Genomic DNA, 27,216 nt, shown 5'->3' with positions numbered 1-27,216 from the left:
TGCCCCGCGGCGGACGCCCGGAGGCCGCACTGCTGGCGGCCACGGCGGCGGCGGCGCTGCTCCCCCTGCTCCGTGCAGCTGCCGCCCGGCGCTTGCGCACTGGGCCCCGGGCGCGCGGCGGCACCAGGCTTTGTGTGTGTGTGTGTGTATGTGTGCGTGCGTGAGTGTGTGTGTGTGTGTGTGTGTGTGTGTCTGTGTGAGTGAGCGAGCGAGCGAGAGTGTGGCCGCCGCGGAGCGCGAGCAGGACCGGCAGGCGCGCTCCCCCAGCCTCTCTCTCCCCGCCAGCACCATGTCGGGCAGGTCGGTTCGAGCCGAGACCAGGAGCCGGGCCAAAGATGATATCAAGAGGGTCATGGCGGCTATCGAGAAAGTGCGCAAATGGTAAGCGGAGGCGCCTCCGAGCTCGGGCGCCGCGGCTGCGGAAAGCCGGGAGACTGGCTCCAGCGGGCTGGCGGGGCGACGGCGGCGCTCCTGGCCCGCGCCCCGCTCCCCGGCCGCCCACCCGGCCGCGGCGCCCGGAGTTGGAGACGGCGGGCGGGCGGCGCGCGAGCCGGGTCACCTGCGCCAGGCGGGGGCCGCGGCCGCTGCCCAGGTGCGCTCGCGCCTGTCGCCCACCTGGCGCGGCGGCGGCAGCCTGGAGGCGACGGGGCGCCCCGGGCCGCGCGGTGGGGACGGCGGGCAGCCCCCCGCCGCGGCGCTCGGCTCCCGGGAGGGGAGACTCGGGGCCGGCCCCAGAAGCCATTTCGTTTTGTGCAAGTCACATGAAAGCGGCTTCCCGCGCGCCGGGGGCCGAGATGCCGGCGAGCGAGGAGCGCGAGCTCCATTGTGCAGGCACCGAGCGGGCCCGGGGCCGCCACCGTCTCCTCCCCGCGCGCCCCGGGCGGCGCAGCGCCGGCCCCCGCGCCCTCGTCCCCGCCGGGCCTCGCTGCCTCGCTCGGTCCTTCCTGCCTCCCTCCCCGGCTCGCTCGCTCGCTCCCCGCCTCCCAGGCCCCGCGCCCTGGAGTCTGCGGAGTTTGCAGAGCGCGAGCCGTTTAAATTTAGCGCTTTGGGCTGCCTGGAGCGAGGGCTCTGGGCGAGGAAGAAAGACGGGGGCGAGCGCCGGGAGGGAAAGCCGCCGGGCCCCGGGGCGCAGGGCCCCCGCCTCCCACCCGGCCCTGCCCGGCGCGGGGTCTCGGTCTCGGGCGAGGCACAGGGCGGCCCGAGCTCATGTTTTTTGGTCCCGAACTGGTCCTGGGCCGCGTCTGCCTTTCCCCAAACAGAAGCTCGTGTTTGTTTTGCGGAGGGAGCCGTTGTTTTTGTTCTCTGCTCTCTGCGCGGGGGGCCGGGGCTGTTTGGGCTTGGGCGGACGTGGTTTTCCAGCTCAAATTAGATCCCGTCTAGCGTGGCCTTGCAATTAACAGGATTTGAAGGTTTCCACGGAGTTGTCGGGGTTTGATTGGAAAACCGCCGGAGGGCCAGGCCCCAGGCTCCACCAAGATCGCCGCTTGGGTCTGACTTGTTGGAAAACTCCCGGCTCCCTGATTTCAACTTTTTTTTTCCCTGCCCTACGGCTTCACTGGGGTCCGGGAGGGAGAGGAACAGCTGCGACGTTGTCCCCGAGTGTCAGCGCCCGTGGGCTTGTCCTGATCCTCTGTTTAAAGCTTTGAAACCGGGCAGGCCCCGTGGCAGGGTATGTTTATGTTTGGGGGTGTAACTTCTTGGTAAGCCTCAGTCTCTAAAAACCACTGGGGGTCAATCTCTGGGTCCCACGGTGTCACAAGTTAGCTCTCCGTTTGGAGTCAAACCCAACAAAAAGAGGCAAGAGGAAAATCAATAAAGCCCACGTGCTCCAGGGCCTCCTATGGAAGGACCGGCTGTGGATGGCCGGATGCCCGGCAGTGGGCTGGGTTTGGCTCCAGTGGGACAAAGAATTTTCAGAACCGTGAGAAGGGGAGGCTTTTCAAAGTTAACATCCAAGTCTGGAGCTCCCCTGGCGTGCGGGTGCCCCATGCCCCAATGGAGCCATTTAAAAATGGCAGAAACAGCTGCAGGCCAACACACACACACATACACACACCCAGCCACTCCCTCTCCTGTGCAAGTCCCAGTAGAGAAGGCTGGAGTTGTCCCCTTGCCTCAGCCCCTGTGCAAGAACCGGGCTGTGGGCCCCGAGTCCCTTCTGTCATCTTCCTGGGTGTTAGGAAGGGGCCTGGGGCGAGCTGCCCCTCTCTGATCTCAGAGGCAGCGTGGGGCCTCCTGCCCTGGGTTGGAGCTTGGCTGAGGGCCCTGTACCCGGCCAGCTGTTCTGCAGAAAAAGCAGATGGAGAGGCGGGGGTTTCTGCGGGTGGGCCCCAGGGCCGCCTGGAAGCCTTTGATCCCGCTGAGCCCAGGGGCTGGAGGGGGTGAGGAATGGCCCCCTCCCTCCTGCCATCCCTGTGGCGTTGGTCGTCACATGCCATGTCTGCTTTAAGACCTCGGACCTTGGGACTGGTTGGTTGAGCTCCCAGTCTACTTCCTTGCTTTGACCTTGGACAAACCATGTATCATCTCTAAATGATTCACAGAAAGGGGGGTCCCCAGGCTGCTTGGCTTCCTCCTGGGGCTGTTAAGGACTGAATAAAGCTGTGTCTCCAAAAGCACCCATCCTGCCACATGGGCGCCCTCAAACGTTCGGAGGCAGCGGACTTTGCAGAAACTCGGCCTTGTGGACTTGCTCTATTTGTTGGCCCCCTCTGAAGTGTAAAAGGCTTTGGCTTTCTGTCTGGGGTTCAGCGGCCCCTGAGAAGCCATATCTCCCCTTCTCTGTGCCTTTAGGATGGGTCTCTAGTCGGCCTCCCTTTAGGCTGTTGATTAACTGCGTGCCTGTCAACCATGCATTTCACTGCTGGCTGGGCCTTTGGTTTCCCAGTTAGCAAATCAAAACACAGGCTGTCCAGTTAAATTTGAATTTCAGATAAACAATGAATTTTTTGTTTTGTTTTGTTTTTTTAGTATAAATATGTTTCATGCAACATTTGGGGCATACTTATACTAAAAGTTATTTGTTGTTTACCTGAAAGTCAGCTTTAACTGGGTGGAGGGAAGGTCAAGGTGTCTGGCATTGGATTTGGTCTCTAACTCTCGGGTGGGGTTTCTTCTCAGCCCAGTGACCCCCTGTACTATTACTTCCTTCTCCAGAAAAAGCCGGCAGCCTTGCCTCCCCATCTGTAGCTGCTGGCTCTTTCTCTGCTCCTTTCTGTCTGGTGCCTCAGCAAAAAACAGGCGGGTAGAGGATGAGGCAGCCAGAAGACGGTAGAGGGAAAAACAAAACAGCGGGCCCCCTTTGGGGAACCTGGGCTGGGGTTAGGAGGCGCAGTGTGGGTGGAAAAGAGGAGGGAGGAGTCATTGGGCAGGAAGCCGAAGCTTGAGCTTCAAAGTGGGGTCAGGCCGGGGACCCCGGGGCACTTGGTCTGAAGGTTGCCTCAGTGACTCTCGAGGGCAGAGAGAGTCTCGTCCCCTCCTTCAGTGACACAGTGATGGGGATATCTGCACTTGGGGCTTCCTTGAGCACCTGTGGGTGGGGGGTAGTGGTTCATAAGGGGTACCCTCCTGCCAGGCCCCAGGTCGCGCCTCCTGTGGCTACAAGGACTGGTCCATGGGATTGGTGAATCCCATGCCAAGGATTTAGAACTCCCTAAATCTGCAGGGCCCTGTTGGGGAGGGGGTGACCCATGAGGGTTTCCCTGGTTTACGCTTGGACTTCAACCCAGGAAGACGCTGGAGATCAGCCTTGTCCTGGAAAATTTGGGGTGGGCGCCTGCAGTTTATGTAGGAGCCTGTGCTGGGAGGCGCTTTGGGGGCCATATTCCCACAGCTGGGCGCTTTTGTCTGACTCAGGAGCCCAAGTCTGATGGGGAAGAGAGAGGTAACAGCAGAGCCTGGCTGGCTGCCAGGGACCAGCGAGGCCGGAGGGCACATAGGGCCTGTGGCTCCCCGGGGCCAATGGCTGGAGTTCTCCAGAGGAGCCAGGAGCCTGGGTTTTTACATGGAGTCTGATTTATTTTTAAGCTTGGCAGTTGATTAAAATTTTTGCAAAGTACCATGCAGACCAAACCCAGTGGGCCTATTGGCCACTTGATTGCCATCCTGGCTCCCGGGTGACGGGTGTAGCTTGATGCCCTGGCGTGGTCAGGGCTGGTGTGTGTTCTAGAGTGACAGGTCTGGAGGGGCAGTTGTGGGAAATCTCAGCTGCCCCCCTGAGCTCCTGTGGTGTTTGCCCAAGGCTGTGCCTGGCACCCAGGTGGGTTTTGTGCCCTGAGCTCGCTTGAGTGACCTGTGAAATCCTGGAGCTCTCGGTGACTCATAGCTGAGCTCCGTGGGGACCCTTCCTCCCCAGGGGCTGCTGGCCGGGCCTCTGCAGAAGGTCAGGTTTGTCATGTTTTTTTTTGCCTTGATGTTCACACCTGGAAATGCAGCTAACGAACAGTGTCTGGTGTCGGGGAAGACTGGGGCAGATGGGGTCGCCCGCTTGGGCAAAGGGACGCTTGAGAACCTGGCTGCGTTCAGCTCGTGACCCACTGTGGCCGGAAAGCTCTCTGGGAAGCAGTTTCAACTGAAAACCTTCATCCTGGCTCATGTGTGGCCTACAGAACCCAGATCTCCAGCACAGCTTCTGCCCTCAAAGGTGTCCTGTGTAATGCAAGTCCACCTACTTTTATGTATATATATAAATACATATATAACTAAATCTTATATATTATACATATATGTATAACTGAACCTTGGATTTGCTGACTTCCTGCGGCCCAGGCTGAGGAAGGTGGCTGAGGGCTTGTGTGCGGGTGGTGTTGCCATTTGCACGGGCTTCTAGCAATTTGTGCTCCTTTGTCCAACTTCTAGTCACTGATGTGTTTAGAGTGGATTCGTAGCTTTCACCCCACACGGAGTGGTGGGGAGTGTGCTCCAGGATAAGACAGCCTGTGACTAAATCCTGGTTCTGCCACTTGCTAGCTGTGTGACCACAAACCAGTGGCTCAACCTCTCTGGGCCTCCCTTTTCTCCACCTGGAAGGTGGGGTGGCAGTTATGCCTCTCTCCTAGGCCTGCAGGAATCTCCAAGAAGGGCTTGTCAATAAATACTCGGTGCCCTTGGAGTGTGGCCGCCCTCCTGTTGCTTTCCTTGTCACCGAGGCAGTTTCGAGGGCCGTCTCTGTCCCTTCCAGGCACCCTTCCGATGATTCTGAGTGGAGGTGGAAAAAAGCTGGGATAGTGGGCTGCCATCCTGCCTCTCCCTGGGATGGGCGGAAATTCAGCTCTGTCTCCACTTCATCCTCTCTGCGGGTAGAAGAGGCTGCTTTCAAAAGCATTGTGGTGTCAGGGATCAGATACTGGCTCTGGGGATGACTTCACCTGCCTGTGCCTCAGTTTCTTTTCCTGTCAAACGGGAAAGTGACATTTCCTGCCATGCGAGATTGTGTATGCACTAGAGAGACAGTATATATGGTGCTTGCCATGTAGAAGGCACCGGAAGTCTTCCCCAGCAGAATAAAGCCAAGCCCCAGCTTCCTGCAGGAGGGTGTCCGAGCAAGCAGAGCGAGTTTTGGAGTGGAAGTGTCGGTTGTTTGGGTTAGCAGGTTTTGACTGTGCGTGAACACCCAGATCCCTCTGTGGTAAAGGGGTGCTGGGTGGGCTGGGGCGCGTCACGCTGGCACAAGAGGGGGTAGAGCCAAGGTGGAGTCTGGGCAAAGAGACCCGAGGAGGCGCCGGGCAGCTCTCGGACAGAGGGGCCCATGCCACGTCACCTCAGTTCCGGTGGAGCTCTTGTCCCTAAAATTGCTGAGGGCTCCTGCAGGTCTGCCACCTGTGCCAGGTGTGGGTCTGGCGCCAGCATCACATTTGGGATTGCTTGAACTGCGGGACTCAGTGACCACCTCCCTCCCCTGAGACGGCCGGGCCTTGCATGAGGAGTGTGGACTCGGTTCGAGTCCTGGCGCTGCCCATTGGTCCGGTGGGGCCTCTGGGCATCTCTCCTGCTCCCCGGGCCTCAGTCCCCTCATCTGCGGCGCACTGGTCCCCACTGTGGGTGAGACGGAGCCACTGGGGCGTTTGATGCAAGAAGTGACATGACCTGGCTTCTTGTCTGGGGCGTCCAGGAGGACCTGGCTGGGGAAGCTGATGGTGATGGTGGAGGAGGGGGCAGAAATGATCACTAATGAGCACTGGTCACCCCTTTTCCTTCGTCTGTAAACCTGCCCCCTGCAGCTGGGCGAGCCTGGGCTCCATCCCCCAGGTGCTCAGGAGGTTGGGAGGCAGCTGGGCAGATGGAGAAGGGGTGGTGCCTCCTGCCAGCCAGTCTGCCTTGTGCTCGCCACCTGCAAGGCCAGGCCACGCTTCCCTTTTGCAGCTCATCCCTGTCAGTCCCTGGGGACTGCCCTTTGGAGCGGGGGGGGGGTGCTGAGGCCACTGAGCATCCGGGACACCCCCGGCCTCTTGCACTCCCCCCAGCTGCCTCCAAATGGCGTTTGCCCAGAAGAGCCCACGTGGTCACTCCCACTCATCTGCTCCTGGAGCCTGACCTGGAGGGTGGGACGAGTCCCTGGGGTCCTTGGTGAGGCCCCTCACCCCCACAGCAGGTCCTCTCGGCCCCCCAGAGGGCTCAGCGGCCCCGTGGAGTCGGCAGTGGTGGGTGAAGGCAGGAGCCTGGCTCCCTCCCTCTGCAGTGTTGAGGGTCAGCGGTAGCAGCAGCCCCTCATCAAGCACTTCCCGCGAACCCGGCACCAAAGAACCGTTTGTCGTGTGTTGTCTCACATACTCCTCAGACAGCCCAGGGAGGAAGGTGACCATATTGTGGCTTAACAGATGTGGAAACTGAGGCCTGGGCACCCAGCTTGGGCAGAGCCTGAATTCAGACCCGCGCCTGTGCGCCTCAGAGCCCCCGCTCTTGACCACTGGGCCCAGCAGCCGCCCACGTCACAGCTGCCCCGAGAGCGTGGCCCATGTCCCCGCCCCCTAAGGGATCAGGAGGGACCTGCTCCAGAAGGTAACGGGCTCTTCCGTGTCTCCACAGGGAGAAGAAGTGGGTGACTGTGGGTGACACGTCCCTGCGAATCTACAAGTGGGTTCCCGTGACGGAGCCAAAGGTTGATGATGTGAGTACGTGGGTCCCCCAGGGTGGGGAGGGGTGCCACCACCCCCACAGGAACCCAGGGCTGAGGCCAGTTGGAAGCAGAAGTCACAGCTCAGGGCCTGCTTCACCCCACCCCCTTAGTCCAGCCCGAGCGTAGTCCCTGGGGGCAGTGTCCCCGCAGGTCATCTTCTCCAGGCTGAGAGCCCAGTGGAGATGTGCCCTGAATCCAGAGGTGCCCCCTCCCCAGGACCTGGGCACCGTGGTTTGGGGGTGGGATTGCTGCCCAGGCCTGAGAACCTTACAATCACCAAGCGCATGCTAAAAGCTGTAATGTTTATTCCTCATACTGAGTCCATGGAGTGGATCTTTATCCCCTCTGCACAAACAAGAAAAATGACTCAGAGAGGTGAGCTGCTTCCTTAGAGTCACACAGCTGGTGTCAGAGCGGAGCATCACGCTCCAGCTGGTCTGACCTCAGAATGCAGCTTTTTCTGCCCCTGCAGAGCCTTCTGGGGGCCGGAGCCTGGCAGTGGTGGGGAGAGGCTCCAGCTGGGTGCAGGGCCCTGATGGGGGGCTCCCGTGGGGAGGAGGAACCATCCCCACCACGACCACCAGAGGGCGCCCCCACGGCCGTGCACATCTCGGGGTGGGGGGGGATAGATGACCAGCAGCTGCCCCCCAGTGCAGCCAGCGAGGCACCCAGGCCTGGACCCCTGAAGACCCTGTGTCAGCCCCTCACATTACAGTCAGAACCAGAGCAGTCCCACCTCCAAGTTGTGGCCTGGCCCATTCCTTCTTCCTGGAGTGCCTTCTCAGCTCCCCAAACACAGGGCTTTCCTTCTTGACAGTGGCTCAGGCTAAGTCCACGTGTCTCGTGGCTCCTGGTGGATGGGGCGGCTGGGGGGTGTAGGGGTCTGGTCTCCCCCTAAAGACAGGGGTCGGGTCCCCTCCACCTTCTTTGGTTACCTGCCCAAGAATCTTGGATCTCCAAGCAGGATCAAGGCTCCCTTCTGGACTCTGATTAGATGCTTGTCCCTCAGTGAGTGGGTGGGTGGGGGCCGGGTATGTTGGTAGCCTCCCGCCCCCAGTTCCAGCCATGGCTTCTGGAGCCACCGTGGCTGCTCCACCCAAAAGCACCACCAACACGCTCCTCGAAGGCAGCGTCTGGCTCTTGCCCATCTCTGCCTTGCACATCACTAAGTGTGGTACAAACGCCGCGTGCATTTGAGAAGACGTGGTCCCTGCTCTCAAGGAATTCATAATCTCGTTGGGGAAAGATAATTATAGAAGAGCATGAAACAGCCAGCAGGGAGGTGCCAAACGGAAAGTGATTGGGGAGGACACGTGGTCCGGGGGCCGTCCCCGGGGCGGGGCTGCTGCGGGCGGGGTGGGGGCGCCGGGCTGGGGGTTTGGGTGCCCCCCCCAGCTCACCTGTGATGATGCACAGGTGGCCCCACCTCGCCAGGCCCCCCGGCTCCCTCCATTGTGTAATGGAGCAGTGATGTGTAGCTCCTGGGTTTCTGCAACCAAGCAGAGGCAATAGATCATGCAAGGAATTCTTACACGGTGCTGGCTGGCAGGCCGTGCTGGAGAAATGCTAATTCCCTCTTCTCTCCCAGCTCCTTCTTCACCCCTTCCCTCCAGCACCATACTTCCCAGGCCTGGCTGAGCCTCCTGTCCCCTGGGAATCTGGATAAAATGCAGATCCCTAGGTCCTACCCAGGACTGCTGAATGGGAATCTCTAGTTTGCTATAGCTAGGAATCTGCATTTTGCAGAGAGAGTGTTTCATTTTTTAAACACCAAATTAATACTTGGTGATGCTAATTTTTTTTAGAATTCTTTTAAACATTTTATTCTTTCAAATAGGTAAAACTGTGCAATTCAGATGTACTTAAAACTTTTTAAATTAAGATTTTCTGTTTAGAGTGATGGAAAAGTTTTGGTAACAGATAGTTGTGATGCTAAGTACAACTTTGTAAACATGACTAATGCCACTGAATTGTGTAAGGTGCTAGAAATGGGAAATGTGTGTGTGTTACTGCAAAAAAAAATTTTTAACCCTCGGGTATAGTTTTGGTAGAGGAAGAGCCCTGTAACTTTAATAGTTTATTAATTTATTAATAAACTCAATAAAATGGAAATTGGACTAAACTTTTCTCATGCAACACTGAATTATTTGAATGTGGCTGGTGAACTGTAAGGTGAACGATGGGGTGTAGCTAGTAGTACAGTTAGCACCACATTAATGCAGTGTATTAATAGGGGAGGAATATGGGAACTGTGTATTTTCTGCATGACTCATCTATAAACCTGTAACTTGTCTAATTTAAAAAAGAATGTAATTCACATACCATAAAATCACCTTCTGAAGAATGTACAGTTCAGTGGCATTTAGTATATTCACACTGTTGTGCAACCATTGCTACTGTCTAACTTAGAACATTTTCAACACCCCAAAAAGAAAACCCTTTGGTACTTAACTCTCTCTTCCGCCTTTCCCCAGCCCTGGCAACCACCAATCTACCTTCTGCCCCAGTGGAGCTGCCTTTTCTTCACATGTAGTTTCTTTACTTGTCTTCTCTTCAGTCTGCCCCCCATCCCTGTCCCCCTCTCCCCCAGCCACCCAGCTCCCTAATCTGGAGGCTGCCAGTGTTACCAGTTTTTTTCTGTTTATCCTTCAGAGAGAGTGTGGTGGGCAGGTGCGCACACACACACACACACACACCCTTTCCTTTGGCACTAACAGTGGCATTTTATACACATGTTCTGTACTTTTCTTTATACATCTTAGAAATATAGAATTATTACTAATTTTGTGGCTCTTTCTACATTAGCACACAAAGAGATGTGTTATTCTCTGCAACTGTTGCATTGCCTTACATTGCGTGAGTATACCCTGATTTATCTGAGGCTTTTACCAACGGACACACTGAAGGTTTCTGACATGATTCTGTTTCTATTGTAAAAGGGGGAACTGCACAGCAAAAGCAGAGGGTTCCCTTTCCCCCTCCTCAGAATTTCCCTCCTTAGCTGACCACACTTCTAGAGGCACAGCCCGGGAGCCTGGTGACGGTGGAGGTGGGAGAGCTGTGTTCCCCATCGCTACCGTGGCATCAGTGTGTACCTGCTCCAGGCAAACGGGCAACCAGGTGGCCTCCCCAGGCGTCCTCCCTGGAGAAGGAGAGCCTCCAGCCAGCGGGCTCGGGTGTCTGCTGGGGCCTGCCCTGTGGATCGAGGCAGATGTATTTACTGAGGGACCTGAGCCGAGCCGGCCACCCGGCCCCGGGATCCTCTTCTCTGCGGGCTCTCTGATTCCCAAGTGACTGAGGCCCGAATCCTGATGTAACGTGTGCAGACGCAGGCACCGGAAAGCTCTCCAGGGACTGGGGGTGATCAAAGAGGAACCCAGAGAATAAAGCATTCACGCTGCGCCCCTGGGGTCTTGCTCGCACATGTGCACGCCTGGGCTGGTGGCTTGATTGTTCTCCATTTTCCCCTCCAGAAAAATAAGAACAAGAAAAAGGGCAAAGACGAGAAGTGCGGCTCGGAGGTGACTACTCCAGAGAACAGCTCCTCCCCGGGAATGATGGACATGCACGGTGAGCTCCCACGGCCGCGGCAAGGCTCTCGCTTATGCTTTTGTTTCACTAGCACATTTGTTCACATTCCAGGGAAAGGACGGGAGGGCCGGGCAGGACCAGGAGGCCTCTCTGCCGAGGAGAAGGCCCAGCAAGGAGGGGGAGTTTCTTTCCCTGGTGTAGCCAGCCAAGGAAGCAATCCATGTCTAGAAAGAGATGTAAAAGAAGATGCTCTCCCCACCTGGTGGCAAAAACCTCACGGGGGCACTTCTGTGTCAGGCCCAAGTGCCCAGGATGTTTTGTTTGGGGATATGTTTGTCTCCATCCTAGGCCTTGCATTTTGTGTAAGCAACTGCATTCTCCATTTCCCTCTTTGCTTTGGCTGCTGAGAAGCTCGAAACCCTGTTTCTGGCCTCGTGTCGATTGCTGTCATCCTTGGGGCCTGCCTGCCTAACTTTCTCTGCTGTAAACGGTGTTGTGAACGGTGTTGCACAGGTGAGATCGAGGCGGAGGTGTGCGTCAGCTAGTCTGCTGTTGTTTTGGCATTGCTGCTGTTCGTTTCTTTTCTTACTCCGGAGAGGAAAGGAACAAGTCGTAGGGGCACACCTCCCTGAGACAGTCACCAGCAGCATGCCCGTGAGACCCGCAGCCGGCTCAAGACAATATCCCCAGTCCCTAGAAGCCCCCATCATGTCACCTCCGTTTCGTCCCCACATTCCAAGGAAATCCACCCTCTGGCTTCAAACCTCAGAGCTTCAAGCCTGAAAACGTAAACACTGAGTTAGTTGCTGCTGCCTGTAAGCCAGGAAACCTGGCGTTTCGTTATCCTTTGAGGTGTCAGATCTGGCTGCCCGGGGAGGCTCCTCCTCTGACGGCAGTGGTTTGCTTTGGGAAGGCACGAGCTGCTCCTCATTTGTCACCTGCCTGCCTCGTGGCAGGAGAGTTTACAACATTTGCTTTTTCTTCTCTTGATCCAATATCAGTCTCTTTGTAGTTTTAACCGTTCCAAACCTTTCCTATAAGGTGGTATCACAGGATAAGTAAATAAGTAGGAATATTGGCTTGCTTGAGTTTCTAGACAGGCTCCGTCTGGTTCCAGGAAAGGAAGACCAGTGAGGTTCCCTGTTTGCTCAAACGGCCTGGTCTGAAAGACGGCCGAAGCCTCGAGCACAGGGAGTGTTGCTTATCACTAAAGTGGCTGCAGAAAATCACACTGGAGTTTTGCCAATAGTTAGCTATGTCAGGAAAGCCTCCTGCTAGTCCTAAAATTGTCGTTGGGATTCATTTCGTCTTCAGAAATGTTTCCGTTGGCGTCCCTTAGCATTCCTACCCCTCTCGGGACTGAGGGGTCCCCGCTCCTGGCTCGGGACTTTGGTTTGAGGACAGAGCTGCAAGGCAAGGCCTCGAGAGCCGAGGTCCAGATCAAGTGCAGGCGTGAGACCCACCCACTTCAAATCCTGGCCGTCCAGGGTCTCGTACTGGCTCTTGGGTTAGTTATTTACCCCCAGCCTGCTTTTACTTACATTTTTAAATCCATAGAAAGGCGATAATAATGGCTACTTCATAAGGCCTGCGTGAGTGTTAAAGATCGTACCTTAAAGGAGACTCGGGAGGTCAGTAGCCGACATACACGAACCAGTTACAACCTGCCAGTCGTCATGCTAAGCACATTTCATGCATTGTCTCGTTTAATCCTAAAAATGAGCTCCATTTTACAGATGGGCAAACCAAGGCTCAGAGAGGTGAAGTAAGTGTCCTCAGGTTGGGAGGTTAGTAATCAGCAGGGCTGGCTTCGAGGGCCTTCGTTTGCAGGGTTGAGGATTGTGGCTGCTCACCCAGACGAAGTCTCCAGGGAGGTACAGCTGCTGCTTGGGGCAGGGCCCCTCGCCCAGAAGCCAGGCTCACTGCATATTGCCCCTGAGAGCCGTGGGCCTGGCTGGGCCATCCTGGAGGCTTTGGGTAGGAGGGTGAGCGCTTGGTGGGGTGTGGGGGGGTATGTTTTTCATCTAGGTTGGCCCGAGTATGAGGTGCATACTGTTTCGGTTACCAGGCTAGGCTTGGGCAGTTAAAACTTGGTAAATGGACGACACTCGTGGTTATTTTACAAACCTCTTGTTGGAACCCACAGGCCAGCCTCTCTCTCTCCCTCCTTGACGTAGGGAGGTTTAGATTTTCTTGAAAGGTCAATCAAGAGGACACATCTGTCTCTCTCTTTTTTTAATTCCAGAATTCTTAAGCGGCTCTTTTGGCAGGTTGGGGTGGAGGAAGGGGTCAGGGTTCGGCAGGTCAGCCTGGGTGAGGGCTCCACTTCACCGAGCCTCGGTTTGCCCCTCTGTAAGGTGAGCGTGGTAACGGCACCTTCCCAGCAGAGGGCTGAAGATTAGATGGGGAGCTCCATTCCAGGCTCACGCTGGGTGCCCAGAACGTGCTGGCTTCCCACCTGCTCACTCTCCCATCTTTACCAAAATGACTCTGGTCCCAGGGACAGCGTGACCCAGAAAGGCAGCGTTGGAGCGTGCTGTTATTTTTGAAATCGCCGCTTGGGCCTCTGCAGCTTAAAGCGACTCTGCTCTCAGGGAGGGCCGGGGGGCAGGGGGACAGGTGCTCCGGCCGTCTCACTCCACCATCCTGAGCACTGAGGCCTTCGCCCAGTTAACACGTTCCCCTCCCCTTCCCCCCATTTTCTCTAGTTTTATTCTTGTATTTTTAAAGAAAATCAATAGACTATTTTTAGAGCAGTTTTAGATTTACAAAAAAATCGAGCAGAACAAAGAATTCCTACACCCCACAGTTTCCTTTTTTTTAATTATGAAAAATTTCAAATGCCTAGAATAGTACAGTCATATCATGAACCCCCATATACTTGCTAACAAAGTTTTAACAAACATCATGCCACACTTGCTTCATCTGTTTTTTAAACATCTTAAGTTTTTAAATTGAAATAATGAAATGCACAGCTCTTGAATGTAGAGTTCAGAGAATTCTGACAAATGTATACAATCCGTGCTAATGTATCTTAAAGTTTCACGCATCCTGGTTTGAGTCTGCAACTACACACCTCGGGGGCGTCACTAAAAATGACTTTTTCTATATGCCCCTGTGCCATTATCATACCAACAAAATTAGCACTAATTCCTTAACGTCTTTCAACATCCAGACTGTATTCGAATTCCCCAGTTGTCCCCAAACGTCTCTTACCACTGGCCTGAACAACGGGCTCTGAACCTGGTCCGTCTGTCCTGTTCAGTCGTTATTTATCTGTAGTTTCCCTCAGTCTTCGGTTCCCCTCCCTCCCTGTCCCTCTGTTTTTAATGATGCTGACGTAGTGAAGGGACCTGACTGAGTGAGCTGGAGCATGTCCCACCTTCTGGATTTGTCCACTTCCTGGATGATGATTAACTTGTTCCTCTCCCCTCTTATATCTTATGAAACAGAAGTCGGTCAAGAGCTTGATGAGATTTGGGTGAAGAGCTTTTTTTTTTAATACAGTTTTATTGAGATATATTCACACACCCTACAGTCATCCACAGTGTACAGTCAGTCATTCGCAGTACTATCAAATAGTTGTGCATTCATCACCAGAGTCAACTTCAGAACATTTTTCTTACTCCAAAAATAGATAGATATATAGATAGGTAGATAAATGTAAAAAGGAGCACCCAAAACATTCCATCCCTCCCATCCCACCTTATTTTTCATTTGGTTTTTGTCCCCATTTTTCTACTCATCCATCCATACACTGGATAAAGGGAGTGTGAGCCACGAGTTTTTCACAATCACACAGTCACATCATTTAAGTTACATAGTTATGCAGTCATCTTCAAGAATCAATAATACTGGGTTGCAGTTCAGCAGTTTCAAGTATTTCCTTCTAGCTATTCCAATACACTAAAAAGTAAAAAAGGTTATCTGTATAGCACATAGTAACCTCTTGACTCCATTTGAAATCTCTCAGCAACTGAAACTTCATTTCGTTTCATTTTGCTTCCCCCTTTTGGTCATGAAGATGTTCTCAATCCCATGATGCTGTGTCCAGGCTTATCCCCAGGAGTCTTGTCCCAAGTTGCCAGGAAGATTTTACCCCTGGGAGTCATGTCCCACATAGTGGGGAGGTCAGTGAGTTTACCTGTTGTGTGGGCTTAGAGAGGGAGACCACATCTGAGAAACAAAAGAGGAGACTCTTAGGCACAATTGTAAGTAGGCTCAGCCTCTCCTTTGCAGCAAAAAGCTTCACAAGGGCAAGCCCCAGGATCGAGGGCTCATCCTACCAAACTGTCAGTCCTCACCGTTTGCAAGAATATCAGTAATAACCCAGGTGGGGATGTCCAACACTTCTGCATTTCTCCCCGGTTCCCCAGGGGTCCCTGCAAATATATCTGCATTCTCTGCCCAAATTACTTTGGGATGTATCAGAATTCGGGTGAAAGGCTTTTGGCAATACTGCCTTGCAGGCAGAGCTGCATTCCTTGGGTTACTTCCCAGCCAGGTGCACGTGGAGTGTGGTTTCCGCTTCCAGAATTAGACCTCGAGTGTCCTTGGCAGTCACCCTCCCCAGCTGGCTGCCCCTGATCCCAGGACCCTCCTGCATGACTGCGCTGTGCTCCCTGGCGAGCCCCCGGGGGAGGCCAGGCCCAGTGCCCGGGGTCCTCTGCCTCACAGGACATGCACGCTGGCCCTGGGTGCAGTTCAGCTCAGATGTTTCGAGGGGAGGAGGTATCCTGTGAGGCTCCAGCTGCTGAGCGAGGGGAAGCTGAGCCCCCCAACCTGCCTCCCCTCGGCAGCTGGTGGGATCTCACCCTCTGCTTCTGTCCCCCCAACACAGATGACAACAGCAACCAGAGCTCCATCGCGGATGCCTCCCCCATCAAACAGGAGAACAGCAGCAACTCGAGCCCTGCCCCGGAGCCCACCTCAGCCGCGCCCACCGAGGCCAAGGCCGATGATGTCCAGGCCGATGGGAAGGACCACCCCGGGGCTGAAGGTGGGTGCCCTGCAGGGCTGGGGCTCAGGGCGGCACCCTCCACCCGGACCTTGGGTGTGGCCAGCCCCTGCCTCACACTGGCCCAGGAGGCAGCAGTGGAAGAAAGAAAACCTCTGGAGCCTGCGTGTTCACTGGGGGAGCAGGGCAGTTAAAAAGCCACATAATCTAGGACTGAGATGATGAGTGTTCTGGGGACTCATGAAGTAGAACCAGGGCATGGGGAGATTGCAGTTTTAAATAGTGAGGTCCGGGAAGGCCCCACTGAGAAAGCAATGCTGGAGCCAGTGAGTCTGACGCTGGGCGAGGGGGCAGGAGTGTGCTCACAGTGGTCGGAGCAGAGTGAGCGGGGGCGGTGTGGGGTGGGGTGGAGGGGCATGAAGAATAGGATGAGGTCGGGGGAAGGGGCCTCATGAGGCCACTGGGTTTTGACACCAAGGGAGACGGAGCCACTGGGGTTTTGGGGGGCACTCCAGTTGCTCTGGGCGAGAACAGACGATGGGGTCCAGGGTGGGAACAGAGGCGGGGTAAGGAGTGGTGTGATGGGGGGGGCAGGGGTGTTTTTTTTTGAGATCTCTAGATCCTTTTAATTGAAAAATTCCAAGTATACAGAAAAGTTTATTTGGATCCAACAATTGTTTATATATATATATTTATTTATTTATTTTTGTTCCATCTGTAAATATTTTGTTCTGGAACCCTTTGAAGGTAACTTGTAGACATTGTGACATTTCACCTCTATATACCTCAGCATGCTTTCTTAAAAGAAGAGTGTTCTCTTACATAATCCGAAATTCCATAATCGTATACCTAAGTTACCTGAGCGGTCATTCCCTACTGTCTTAACGTCAGAGTGTATCTGGAAGGCAGAGGTGAGGGTCCTCACTGGTGGATTGAATGTGGGAAGAGAGAGGGTGGGTTTGTGGCGACTCGAGTCCCCGACCCAGGGAAGGCGCTGCGACTGTCCATGATGGGAGGGCCGTGGGGAGGCTGGAGCTGGGGTTGAGGGCCGGTGGGGCTGTGGGCTTGGCGTGCCGAGGTGCAGCTTACAAAGTTGGGGGGCAGCTGGCTGGGAGCCGGGGTTCCTGGTGCTGGAAGGGGTTGCGCCTCGGGGGCAGCCAGCGTTGCTCAGGGAGGAGGGCCGTCCTGGGTGCGTCCCATCCCCTCCCCTTCTGCACACTTGACCCACGGCCCACCCCACAGACTCGCAGACAAGCAGCAGGGACTGAGCATTATGTCCACGGAAGCCACAGCACTTGGGTGTGGCCACAGAACATTGGCTCTCAGCCTGCCTGCATTTCGTAAAAATTTGAATTTGACGTCCAGATTTAAAAATTGAGCAATTGCACTTAAAATAAGATAGATTTCCAGCTTCCCTTGCACAAATCAGAAGAGCTGGCGGTGCCGGGCCTGCTTTCCCGTGGGGCAGCAGCTTCCCGGCTCTCCCACTCCTCACAGTCCCTCTTGTCTCCCTGTCACTGAGGCCAAAGGGCCAGTGACACAAGCACAGTTAATTTTCTTTATAAATCTATTACAATAGGAAAAACAAGAAATTTCTTGAACTGTTTCCCTATCAAAGGTAGAGGAGTAAAAGGCTGGGAAGGCTGTGTTTTCTAACGACAACAGGGAGAGTACAAATTTCTTTGAAGAAGAAAATGTTACTTTAGCTTTTCTCTGCACAGCTTACCTTTGTCCAAATTCACTGGTCCACTTGACGCATTTATGGAGCCTCCGTAGCCCCTGAGGGGACATTTGAGTCTGTGATCCCTGCTGCCATGGACGCTAAGGAAAGGGAGCCTGGGGCCTCAGAGCCGGCTTCCCAGAGGAGGTGCTCTCTGACCTGGGCTAGAAGGAAAGGGGTACGGGCCCCCCAGGGAGAAGGGACCAAGGTTGGGGCAGCATGACTCAAAGGAGCTATTCAGAGTTTGGGGCCACCAGACCATGGAGCCCGAATTAAGGAGAGCAGGGAACAAAGGCTGGGATGGGGAAATCTGGCAGGCGGCAGGGACTTGCGACCTTCCTGAAGCCGTGGGGGGTCCCTGGAGAGCCGAGCTCTCAGCGCTCAGGTGTGCGGTCCCGCAGGGTCAGTGACGGCAGGTGCTTTCCCAGGTGGCGAGATTGACCTTTCCCAAGGGGGTGGCCGTTTCCGAGAGCTTTCACCAGTCCAGCAGCGTTCTGGTCTTGGCAGCCCCTTGGGAAGGTGAGGTCACAGCTGCCCGGTTCCTTCTGCGGCCAGCGTCCCCTCAGGTGTGTGCAGGTGTGCGGCCCAGACCCTGGGCTGGGAGAAGCTGTGCAAAGCCAAGGGGACCCACCTGCCTGCAGGGCCGCCGGGCACCCCTCTCAGGCCCTCGGGGTGGGGCCCCTTCCAAGCTGGGTGAGGAAGGTGTGGCGGCAGGTGATGACACCTGGGGGGACTGACAATTCAGACATTACCCCAGATGCAGTGAAGTGTGTGCCCCCCGCCTCCACCAGTTTCCTGCTCCCCCACCTCTTGGGGAACACCCCTGTGGTGTCTATTCTTTGGCTTTCCAGAGATAGTCAACACCCCAGGAAACAAGGGTGGTAATACCCCCTTTTTAAAACCATCCCAATGTCGCAGTTATCACAGGCTGCTCTGCATTAGGTTGTCATCCTCTTTGCCAGCTGCTTACCTTCAGTCCTGTGAACCAATTGTGATTAATTTAAATAGTTAACACCTCTCTGTGGTGCTCATCTGGGTTGTTACTGGTCTTTTTTGCATGCACAGACCTGGGGGAAAGCCCGTGCACACCCATCTCTTTGCATCTTTGCACGGGTATAGGTATATCTGGAGGACAAATTCCTGGAGGTGGAGCTGCGTAGGCAAAGGATGGGTGTGTTTAAATGTCCCTCGGTTCCTGCTGAGTGTCCTCCGGGGAGGGTGCAGGTGGAGTGACCGTCCCTTGGCACAGCACTGTGGACAGGTCAGGCCAGGCCGTTCTTGCTGTGGTGCCATCCTGTGTGTTGTGGGGTTTGGCAGCCTCCCCGAACTCCAGCCACTGGCTGCCAGCAGCAGCCCTTCCGACCATCAGCTATCCCCAGACACTGCTGGATGTCCCCTGGGGGTACAGTTGCTGCCCATCGAGAGCCCCTGCCCGAGTGGCCTCGATACAGTTTCTGTCTGTGGTCCTTGCCTTGCCCCTGTGCTCCCCAGTTCAGGCTGCCCAGTCCCCCTCCTGGTCAGGGGGCTCTGCAGTGGAAGGCAGGGGGGTGGAGAGGTTGGGACCAGGGCCTGGGGGTTTGGACGGGGGGCGCTGGGCTCCCCCTGGCACCCGGGCAGGTTAGTGGCCTCCACATCAGGCTGCTGCTGGTGAGGCAGGAGAGTGAGCCGAGTGCCCGGCCATGGTGGGTAGGGGGTGGGCTGCAGGGATTCGGAGGGTCCTGAGGGCTGAGGCTGCACAAGACCTGGTGTGGGCCGCCCCTACCAGCCATGGCCTTGCCTCGTGCACACCCTGGTTTCTTTCTGGCCAGGGCCTCGTTCCTCCCGTGTTTGGGATAGTGGTCTCCCCTGCCAGGACGAGCTCAGCCGCGGGAGTTACATGGGGGTTAGTGCCACTGTGGCTGCCACATTTTGATCCTCCACTTCCACCAGCCTTGCAGGCCCAAGTGGGTGCCACCCCGGGCCCGTGGTCCCGCCTGCTTGCCCAGCCTCCTCCGGCAGCAAGCCAGGCCCTCCTGCCCTCCTCTGGGGGCTGCCCGAGCTCCCCACAGAACGGGAGGAGGGGGCAGGTTCTCCTACCTTCTCAGGTGGGTGCCCGCTGCCTGCCCGAGACGGGCCGGGGCGCTCGGCCGCCAGCTGTTTGACCTTGCCTTGAACTTGTTTACTGCTGAGTGAGTTCAGGGAATGACTTAATGTCCGAGCTCCCTGGGCTAAATTTAGGCCCCGGGAAAGTAATTTTTCCTGGGTGCATTCCAGCACCACTGCGCTGGGAGAAACCGGCTGCTCTGCTGAGCCCGGGAACACTCTGCCACCTCCGAGGCCGGTTCCCACCGGGTGCTCGGGCCGGAAGGGCGTTGGCCGGGATTTCTGGGCGGTCAGCCCCTTTGCGGGTACACCTGAGGGCCCCCCCCACCTCTCCACGTGGCAGAGCCCACTGCAGGCCAAAAAAGGGACAGAGAAGCCACAGATGGGCCAAGGTTTCTGGAAGGTCAATTAAAATTTTAAATGCTTATTTTAAAGCAAACACGTACACTATGAAATAGAATATAACATTGAGCTGATTGTAAAAGATAATATTGAGACTGTGGCGATTTCAGGCTGATGGGAGTCTGGGGCCTTGCCCAGTGGTCCCTGGGGTGGCTCTGCTTTGGGTACTTTCCATCTGATTCTGTTTCACTCCCACAGCCACTGGGAGGTGAGCGCCAGCGACACGAGCGGCAGGCGGCGTTCGAACCCACGCCCGTCTCCACACCCTGTGGTCCCCCCGTCCACCTGGCTGTGGGCCTGGTGAGGACGGCAGCCCCGGGCTGCAGGTGGGGGCGGCCTCTAACCCCCATGTAGCTCCCGCGGCTGAGCTCATCTTTTCAGCCTCAGAAGCCCTGGAAGGGAATCTCTATTGCTTGCGTGTCCTTTAGTAGTATTGTTTAGTAGTTGTTGAGGCATTGGGTCCGGCCGGGGGCAGGGCCCCGGGCTGGAGTTCTGCTGTCCTTGTGTGGGCTCCGGCTTTGTACACAATAAGCTGCAAGTGAAACCACCAGAACCTTCTCTTCCACCAAGGCTGTATGTACCACCTTAGAGCTTGCACTTCCTCCTTCTAAAGAAACTAGGGAAGGAGGAGACCAAGTCATGAGAAATAACTGGCAGTAAAGGATCTGTGGAATAAGTGATTGTCAACAGAATGTCAAGCAGCTAGCTTGTATGCTCTAGTATTTAGAGAATTTTTAAAGACCAGGAGTTTCTTCCAAAATACTGTATGATCCCCCTTTGGAGAAAGGGGGGAATTAAATGCATGCATCCAGAAACATGGAAATACATCCTCTAGAATGTTGGCAGGATTGGTATCTGTGGGTAGCATAAGATTATAGGTCATTTTAATTTTATTTTTCTGTCTTTTCTGTTTCCTGCATGGACCAGTCATTGCTCTAATAATCAGAAAAAGACAGATTAAGAGAAATGCTTATAAAGGGCCGGTTGCCCCTGACGTTCTCCTTGAACTTAGGCTTTTTAAAGGAACAGGGCAGGGCGGGAGAGGGAGCCTATAGTCGTGGCTGTCGGGCGCTCCGGGCCCACCAGGGGGCGCTGTGCACACACAGCCAGGAGGCTGCAGCCTCCTTCCCCGTCTTAGGTGCTCACCAGGTGCTTGGCAGGTGTGCAGCAGGTGTACAGGAGGATTGGAAGCCCCAGGGCCAGTGGGGGCCTGGCTGCTCAAAAGGGCTTCCCCAAAACCTAAATAAGAGGCTTCCCAAGCCCTTCATCCCACTGCAGTCCTGAAAGACTGCTGGCCACAAAACTCCCAGGTTGCAGGTGTTTTTAGCTCTTGGCCCGTCTGGTTCCGCAGCTCACGTTCTGAAGTCAGCCTCTGTCTTTCTTTTCCCTCAGACGCTTCTGACGAGCAGAATTCACAGTCTTCGATGGAAAACTCGAACAGTTCCGAGAAAGTAGAAAGGCCGTCGTCTGGAGACGTGGGTCTAGCCACAGAGACGTCGTCAATCTCTCAGGTACCTCGAGCAAGGCCTCAGAGGGGCAGCCAGACCGGCCGGGAGCCCGTTGGGGTGTCGGGGGTACGTTGAAAGGTGTTCTGTTATTTTTTTTTTTTTTTTTACTGTTTTTGTCATGTGTGTTTGGGGCAGGATCTTCAGAACTTAATTTGGACCTTTCATTTGTTTGTTGAGCATGGGGCTGCCATGGTGGACAGGACAGGCTTCTTTTATCCCAGTCTCAGCCTTGTCCCTTTGTTTATCCAAGATCACGAAAAGCACTGCCTGGGCTCCGGGGCCCACAGTCTCTTCCTTTGGAGCCAGGAAGATAAGTCTTCAGAACCCCCAAATCCTGCCTCCTCCACTGGACTTCTCCAGCAGACTGCCCTTCCCTTGCTCAGTGCCTTTCTGAGTCCCAGCCACTAGACAGGAGCTCGTGTGACTCACGGCACAGAAGCAGGTGGCCCGGGGGTTAGGAGCAAACCTCCCAAAGGCCAGTGTGGGTCCGAATCCCAGCTGCGTCGCTCTCCACTGGGCAGTTAGCGCCTCTGAGTCTTAGTTTATCCAGCTGCAAAACTGCAGTCACTGTCTTGGAGCCAGAAATATTAGACGAGAGAATATAGACCCAGAGAGAGCTGGCGTCCCCCACCATGGTGACTGTTAGGATTTTTATTGTAAACTGTCTGTGCTAATCTAGGAGTGGTGAATGTTCAGAGGTATCAAAACTTAACTGCTAAGGCTCTCCTCTTCACTGAGTATTTTCCTGTTCCTCAGAGAAACTGGCGACAAATAATAACAGAAAGAAGGGAGGAGGGTGGGGCTGACTCAGACTTTGGGTGTCGCGGGTCTGCACTTTGTGGACCTTGCAGCAGGCCTTCCCCAAAGGGGCCGGGCCTCTCAGTTCAAAACCTTCATCCCCTTGGATGGAAAACTTGAACAGTTTGACTTCCAGGAGCTCATCCCATGGGAACTTTTCAAAGACACAGGGCAGTGTTGATTGAAGATTTGCTGGCTGCGGTAGAAAATGGACCACAACCTAAGTTTGTGGAAAGGGGGCTGGTTAAATGAATGTGGTTCGTAGATAAAACAGATGAGCGTACAGCTCTTAGAAGGAAATACTCATTTGCAGTGCAAAAGGAAAATAGGTTGCAGAGCAGAAGGTAGAGCAAGAGCCCATTTGGTTAAAAATAATTAAAATCAAAGCCTTATAGAAGGTTTATAAAACCAAGATGTCATCTGGGTCTCCTGACCTCTGGAGCTCAGGAGCGATCAGCTTGAAACTTTGATCCACACCCTGGAGGAAGCTCGTGCTCTCTGCTGACATCTGGAAAGCCTGGGTGTCCTACCTTCTAGCACAGTCTCATGCACATGCCCGGGGACACATGGGCCTCAGTGGCTCCTCCAGAGCTTTAAGGTTTGTGAGCAAGAGGGAGGATGCATTGCATAAAGCCAGTGGCTTAACTGAAGGTCAGGTATTCCTGTAAAATAATAAAAATGTCCTCCTGTCCCGTCCCCCATCCCACCCCTCCGCCAGATGTCCCTGGCTCTTCTCCCCGCCGGGTCTGACCTGTGTCTCTTCTCCTCCGCCGCTGCCTTATCCCCTCTCTCTGCCTGCCTGCGTCTGGATGCTGGTGCACAGTAGTTCAGCTACGGGCTCTGCTCCCAGGCTCGTGGGTTGTGGAGGCCCCTCCCCCAGCCAAGGGCTCCCAGAGCCAAAAGCCCACTGGAACCGAGCAGGAGCCCTCCTTGGGCAGTGCGGGGGCCCACTTGTGTCTCATCCACATCGAGCCTGTAGCTTGTATCGCTTCCATAAGGATGGAAGAAGAAAGAAGGAAGTGGGGTTCCCGCCCCCCTGCACTTCCTGCTCGCAGGCTCAGCCCAGAGACCCTGTATCCTTTCCCAGTTTAAGGCACCAGCCTCCACCAGGGCCCAGTGTCCTTTCTTGGATATCACTGTGTGCTAGGCACGATGCCAGATGCTGGATACAGGTGAGCGGACAGCTGTGGTCCCTCCCTGCTCTCTCAGGGCCCCCATGGGGCTGGGGAGCCGGGGCCAGCTGGCATCCAGGCAAACGCAGATGGTGCCAAGGCTGTGGTAGGAGAAGTACCCTAACGGACCTGGAGAGTGACGTAAAGGAGAGTGCCGGGATTGGGGGTTCTCCTGGGTCCCTTTTGCTGTTGCTTGGGAATCTGGAGGAGGAGAAGGTTGAGCTGGGAAGGCAGGGTTTCTGGGCAGAGGGACCTCGAGACGGGCAAACAGAAAGGGAGGCTGGGACAGCTGGAGTGCGGCAGCCAAGGGAAAGAACAGACAAGACGTACAAAGATGGGCCTCATTGGCCACAGTAAGACACTTGGATTTTGTTCTCAAGTCGGTGGGAGAGGATTGGGAGGATTTATGGTTTCTGTATGACTTATGTTTTAAAGCGGTCACTTTAGCTGTGCTGAGTGATCTCGGTGGGGCCCAAGAGGCACCGAGAGGCCGTTGAGGAGGCCAAAGATAGTGGCCGTGGGTGGAGGAGAGAAGTGGGAGGGCTCCAGGTTACCTTGGGGATGGAGCTGGTGGGGTTTGCCCATCAGTGGTGGTGATGCCATCGTCAGGCATGGGGAAGACAGGGCAGCGGTGTGTGTGCCCATCAGCTGTGCGGAGTGAAGCTGAGCCCAGTGATTGGTTGATTTTGAGATGCCCAAGATAATCAACTGGGGCTGTCAAGGGGGAAGTGGATGAGGAGTGAGAGTTTAACCTTTTTCTGGGTCGTGGGACTTTTTGGGAACTTGGTGACACCTACAGACCCCTTCCCCAGAATAACGAACACTTGTTAGTGACTGCCGGGTGCCCCCGTGCTGGCTCCTGGGCTGGGCCCCGGGGAAGCAGAGGCCAATGTGGCAGACTTGGGGTTGCCTGCGGGGGACGGCATTCGGGCTCCAAGAAGCGGACCCTACACGAGAAGTTGCCCTGCTGGTCACACATCGGAAGATTGACAATAGCCAGACCTGATCCCTCTGCTGGGGTGGGGAAGAGGGAGAGCTGGAGGCAAAGGGAGTAGCCTGGGTGCTGGGAGAGGGTGCCTTGAGGGGTTGGGACTGGGTAACTCAGGCTCCGGAGACCCGGGTGGGAGTTTGAATCCCAATTCCTGCAATGCCCTGTTCCTCTCTGTGCCGACAGCCTCACATGGGGTCTCAACTGCACTCCCAGCCTATTAAACCCTATTCGTCTTTTCTTTTTCCCTTCAGGATTTCGAAGGAGTGCCGCCCTCTAAAAAGATGAAACTGGAGGCTTCGCAACAAAACTCCGAGGAGATGTAGACACTAAGTTAAAACCCCGGATCCGTGTTTGCGGAAGGTACATTCTGCAGGTTTAATTCTAGAACAACCTGGCCCGAGCAGTGCCTCTCGGGTGCGGACAGAACTGCTAACTTTACGAGTTTACCAAGTGCAAATCCAAGAAGAACTAGAGCAACGTAACTTCTCAGACACTGAAGAACTTTCTGCTGTGAAGCAAAACACTCGGACTTGGACGTCCCGGTCCCGGGCGGGCGGCGTTGGCAGCTCAGGAGGGTCTGCACACTGTCTCAGAAGCCAAGGTCCCGTTTCTGTTGCTGCTGTATTTTTTTTTTTTTTTTTTTTTTTTAATTTCCACTTCTCTATTTAACGATATAAGCTATCGGAAGGTGGTACTGATCAGGAATCCGCGTTTCGTCGGGGCTTTTCGCTGTTCACCGATTCCGTCATTCCGTCCGCTTTCTTTTTTTGTGCCTTGTGCTCTTGAGGTGACCTCCGGCATGTTTCCCTGGTTGTTTTGCATCTCCCTTTGCGAAGTGCCCTCTTGGTTTTGTTCGGGGGGCAGCAGCCCCCCCCCCCGGCATCTCTCTCCTCCCTGCCCCAGGACTTCCGACGGAGCAGAGCAGACAGAGAGGAGAGGGGGCGTCTCGGGCTGGGGAAGAGCAGGAACTCCTTGGCCTGCCTGGGTCTGGGGGTGGGGCTCGGCCAGGGCCCAAGGTGCCCTGGGTGTCAGGGAGCCGTCCTCAAGGGCTGGCCTCGGTTCAGGCCAGGCACTCGATATGCCCTCACCTCCCCAGGGCATGGACAGCCAGGGTCTCCCAAGTCCAGAGCCTCCCGGGTCTTCATGCGCAGCCCTGAGACTCTTTCCGGCTCCCCCACCCTCCACCCCGGCCATCACCGCCACCTCCGTCACCCCCTTCTCTCAGACCTCCGAAGATGCAACGGCTCCTGTGACTAACCGTGAAATGGCCTCCTTCCAAGGATGCGGGGCTGGGGAGACGTTAGGGGGTCCGCGGCAGGAGTCGCTGGTGCTGAACTTTCATAGGACGTTGCTTGGATTTCAAATCCGAAGTGACCTGCTGCACTCTGCCTCCCGAACCCCAGCCCTTCCCCTGGAGGAGCCAAGGCGGCAGGTGGCGGAGAGCGACTTGCATTTGCTTCATGTTTCTGACCCTCAGAGCAAGCGAATGGATGGGGTCTCATTCCCGGGAGTTGCTGGGACCCCTTCCTGGAGCTGGCCTCGGCGGACGGGCGGTGAAGGCTGCAAACCAGGCGCCAAGGGACTGGGAAGATTTGCACACATTCTGGAAAGGAGTGCAGTGTCCCCACCCCCCCGTCCCTGCCGGCGTTGGCACAGCTTCTCCCGCTGGCACGGAGCTGCCCTGGGTGAGCTGCCCGGCTGCGGTTCTGAGGCCTGGTTCGCTCTAAATGAATATCCGGCCTCCTCGGACCTCCTTCCTTTTCTGAAGCATTCTTTACTGCACTGGAGTTCTAACTCCCTTTCAGTTGTGTGTCATCGGGAGGGGAGGGGTTGCGGGTTTTATTGTGTGTTTTGGGGATTTTTGTTTCTTGTGTTTTTTGTTTTTTGGCTAAAAGGTGCATTATTCAGGTTCCACCTTGCACGCGTGGCTCTTTCTCCTGACCACCGTGGGAAGTGTCTGCCAGATTCCATTTTCTAAGAGTTTCTGAGGGTAAGGCTCTTTTTTTCTTTTTTTTTTTTTTTAAAAAGGAGCCTAAATATTTCCTGCACTTCAAGAAGAATCAAAATGTTCCTGAATTTCAAATACCTCATGCAAAATGTCTCCCGAAATAAGGGAAAGAAAAACAAACTTTGAAAATCTTAATGTTGAAATGCCGAAAGGTTTCTGTCTTAAACAAAAAAATCCTTGTACTTATAAATTTCTCCCCCTCAGGCAGTCAGTTCTGTGGAGAAGTGTGTCCCGCGCCTCGACGCGGACAAACACCACCCAGACGCGTTCCCTCTCGACGCATCTCCAGGCGGCTTTACCTCCAGATCCTGTAGCACTAGAGTAACTTTTCTTTGCAGCAGAACTCCGTTTTGACGAGAGCTGAATTTGGATATTTATTTCCTTTTCTTTTTGGGAAACCAGAGGTTGCAACCTAGAGAGCCGAAGGAGAATCCGACACACATGTCCACAGAAAGAGAACATCCCAAGGGTCGCCTGGCAGTGGCCTCTGTGGACAGGCAAGGGGAGTTGACACGGTTGAGGACAGTGCCGCCACCCACGGTACTGAGGCCGTCACTGGTTTTTTTCTCTGAAGTGCCTGAAGGTAGGACCAGGCCAGCAGTCAGGCCCCACTGGCCCCTGCCCTGACCACACCAGGCAAAGCGTCCGCGGCCCTGCACTCGGTGCTGGCTGGGAAGGCCGTCCACGCGGAACCATGAGGCCGCAAAATCCCACACGTGCTTCCTTCTCCGACACAGTACCCTCTTGGAGCCACTGGACCCCACGCTGCTCCCCTTGCCCCGTCCCCACCGGCGGGGGACCCCAGCCAAGGCCTTCCACGGACACCAGGCCCCACGGCCTAAAGGGCTCCTGGGGCAAAAGCCCTCCCCACGCATCTGACACTGGGGAAGCTGAGGCGTCTGTGTTCCACAATACACTGGCATTTCTGCCCGT

The 27,216-nt window shown here is 55.3% G+C and overlaps 1 protein-coding gene across 2 annotated transcripts; it reads left to right on the top strand.

Moving 5' to 3' along the window:
* Nucleotides 1-165: 165 nt before the first annotated feature.
* BCL7A (BAF chromatin remodeling complex subunit BCL7A) lies at nt 166-24,891 on the top strand. Of its 2 annotated transcripts, none has more exons than XM_037817247.1 (6): nt 166-381; nt 7,024-7,105; nt 10,588-10,684; nt 15,486-15,644; nt 21,199-21,380; nt 24,527-24,891. In XM_037817247.1, exons 1-6 carry the CDS (start codon nt 290-292, stop codon nt 24,596-24,598), a joined length of 684 nt encoding a protein of 227 aa, XP_037673175.1. In that variant the 5' UTR covers nt 166-289; the 3' UTR covers nt 24,599-24,891. The 2 variants fall into 2 exon arrangements, with proteins under 2 accessions (XP_037673175.1, XP_037673176.1); XM_037817248.1 differs by having other exon boundaries at nt 21,199-21,317; nt 24,527-24,890.
* Nucleotides 24,892-27,216: the final 2,325 nt, after the last annotated feature.

Source organism: Choloepus didactylus, chromosome 23 (assembly GCF_015220235.1).
Source record: "Choloepus didactylus isolate mChoDid1 chromosome 23, mChoDid1.pri, whole genome shotgun sequence".
Classification (NCBI taxonomy): domain Eukaryota; kingdom Metazoa; phylum Chordata; class Mammalia; order Pilosa; family Megalonychidae; genus Choloepus; species Choloepus didactylus.
Note: the sequence above shows the minus strand (reverse complement) of the source record. Positions and strands in the feature narration are given on the sequence as shown.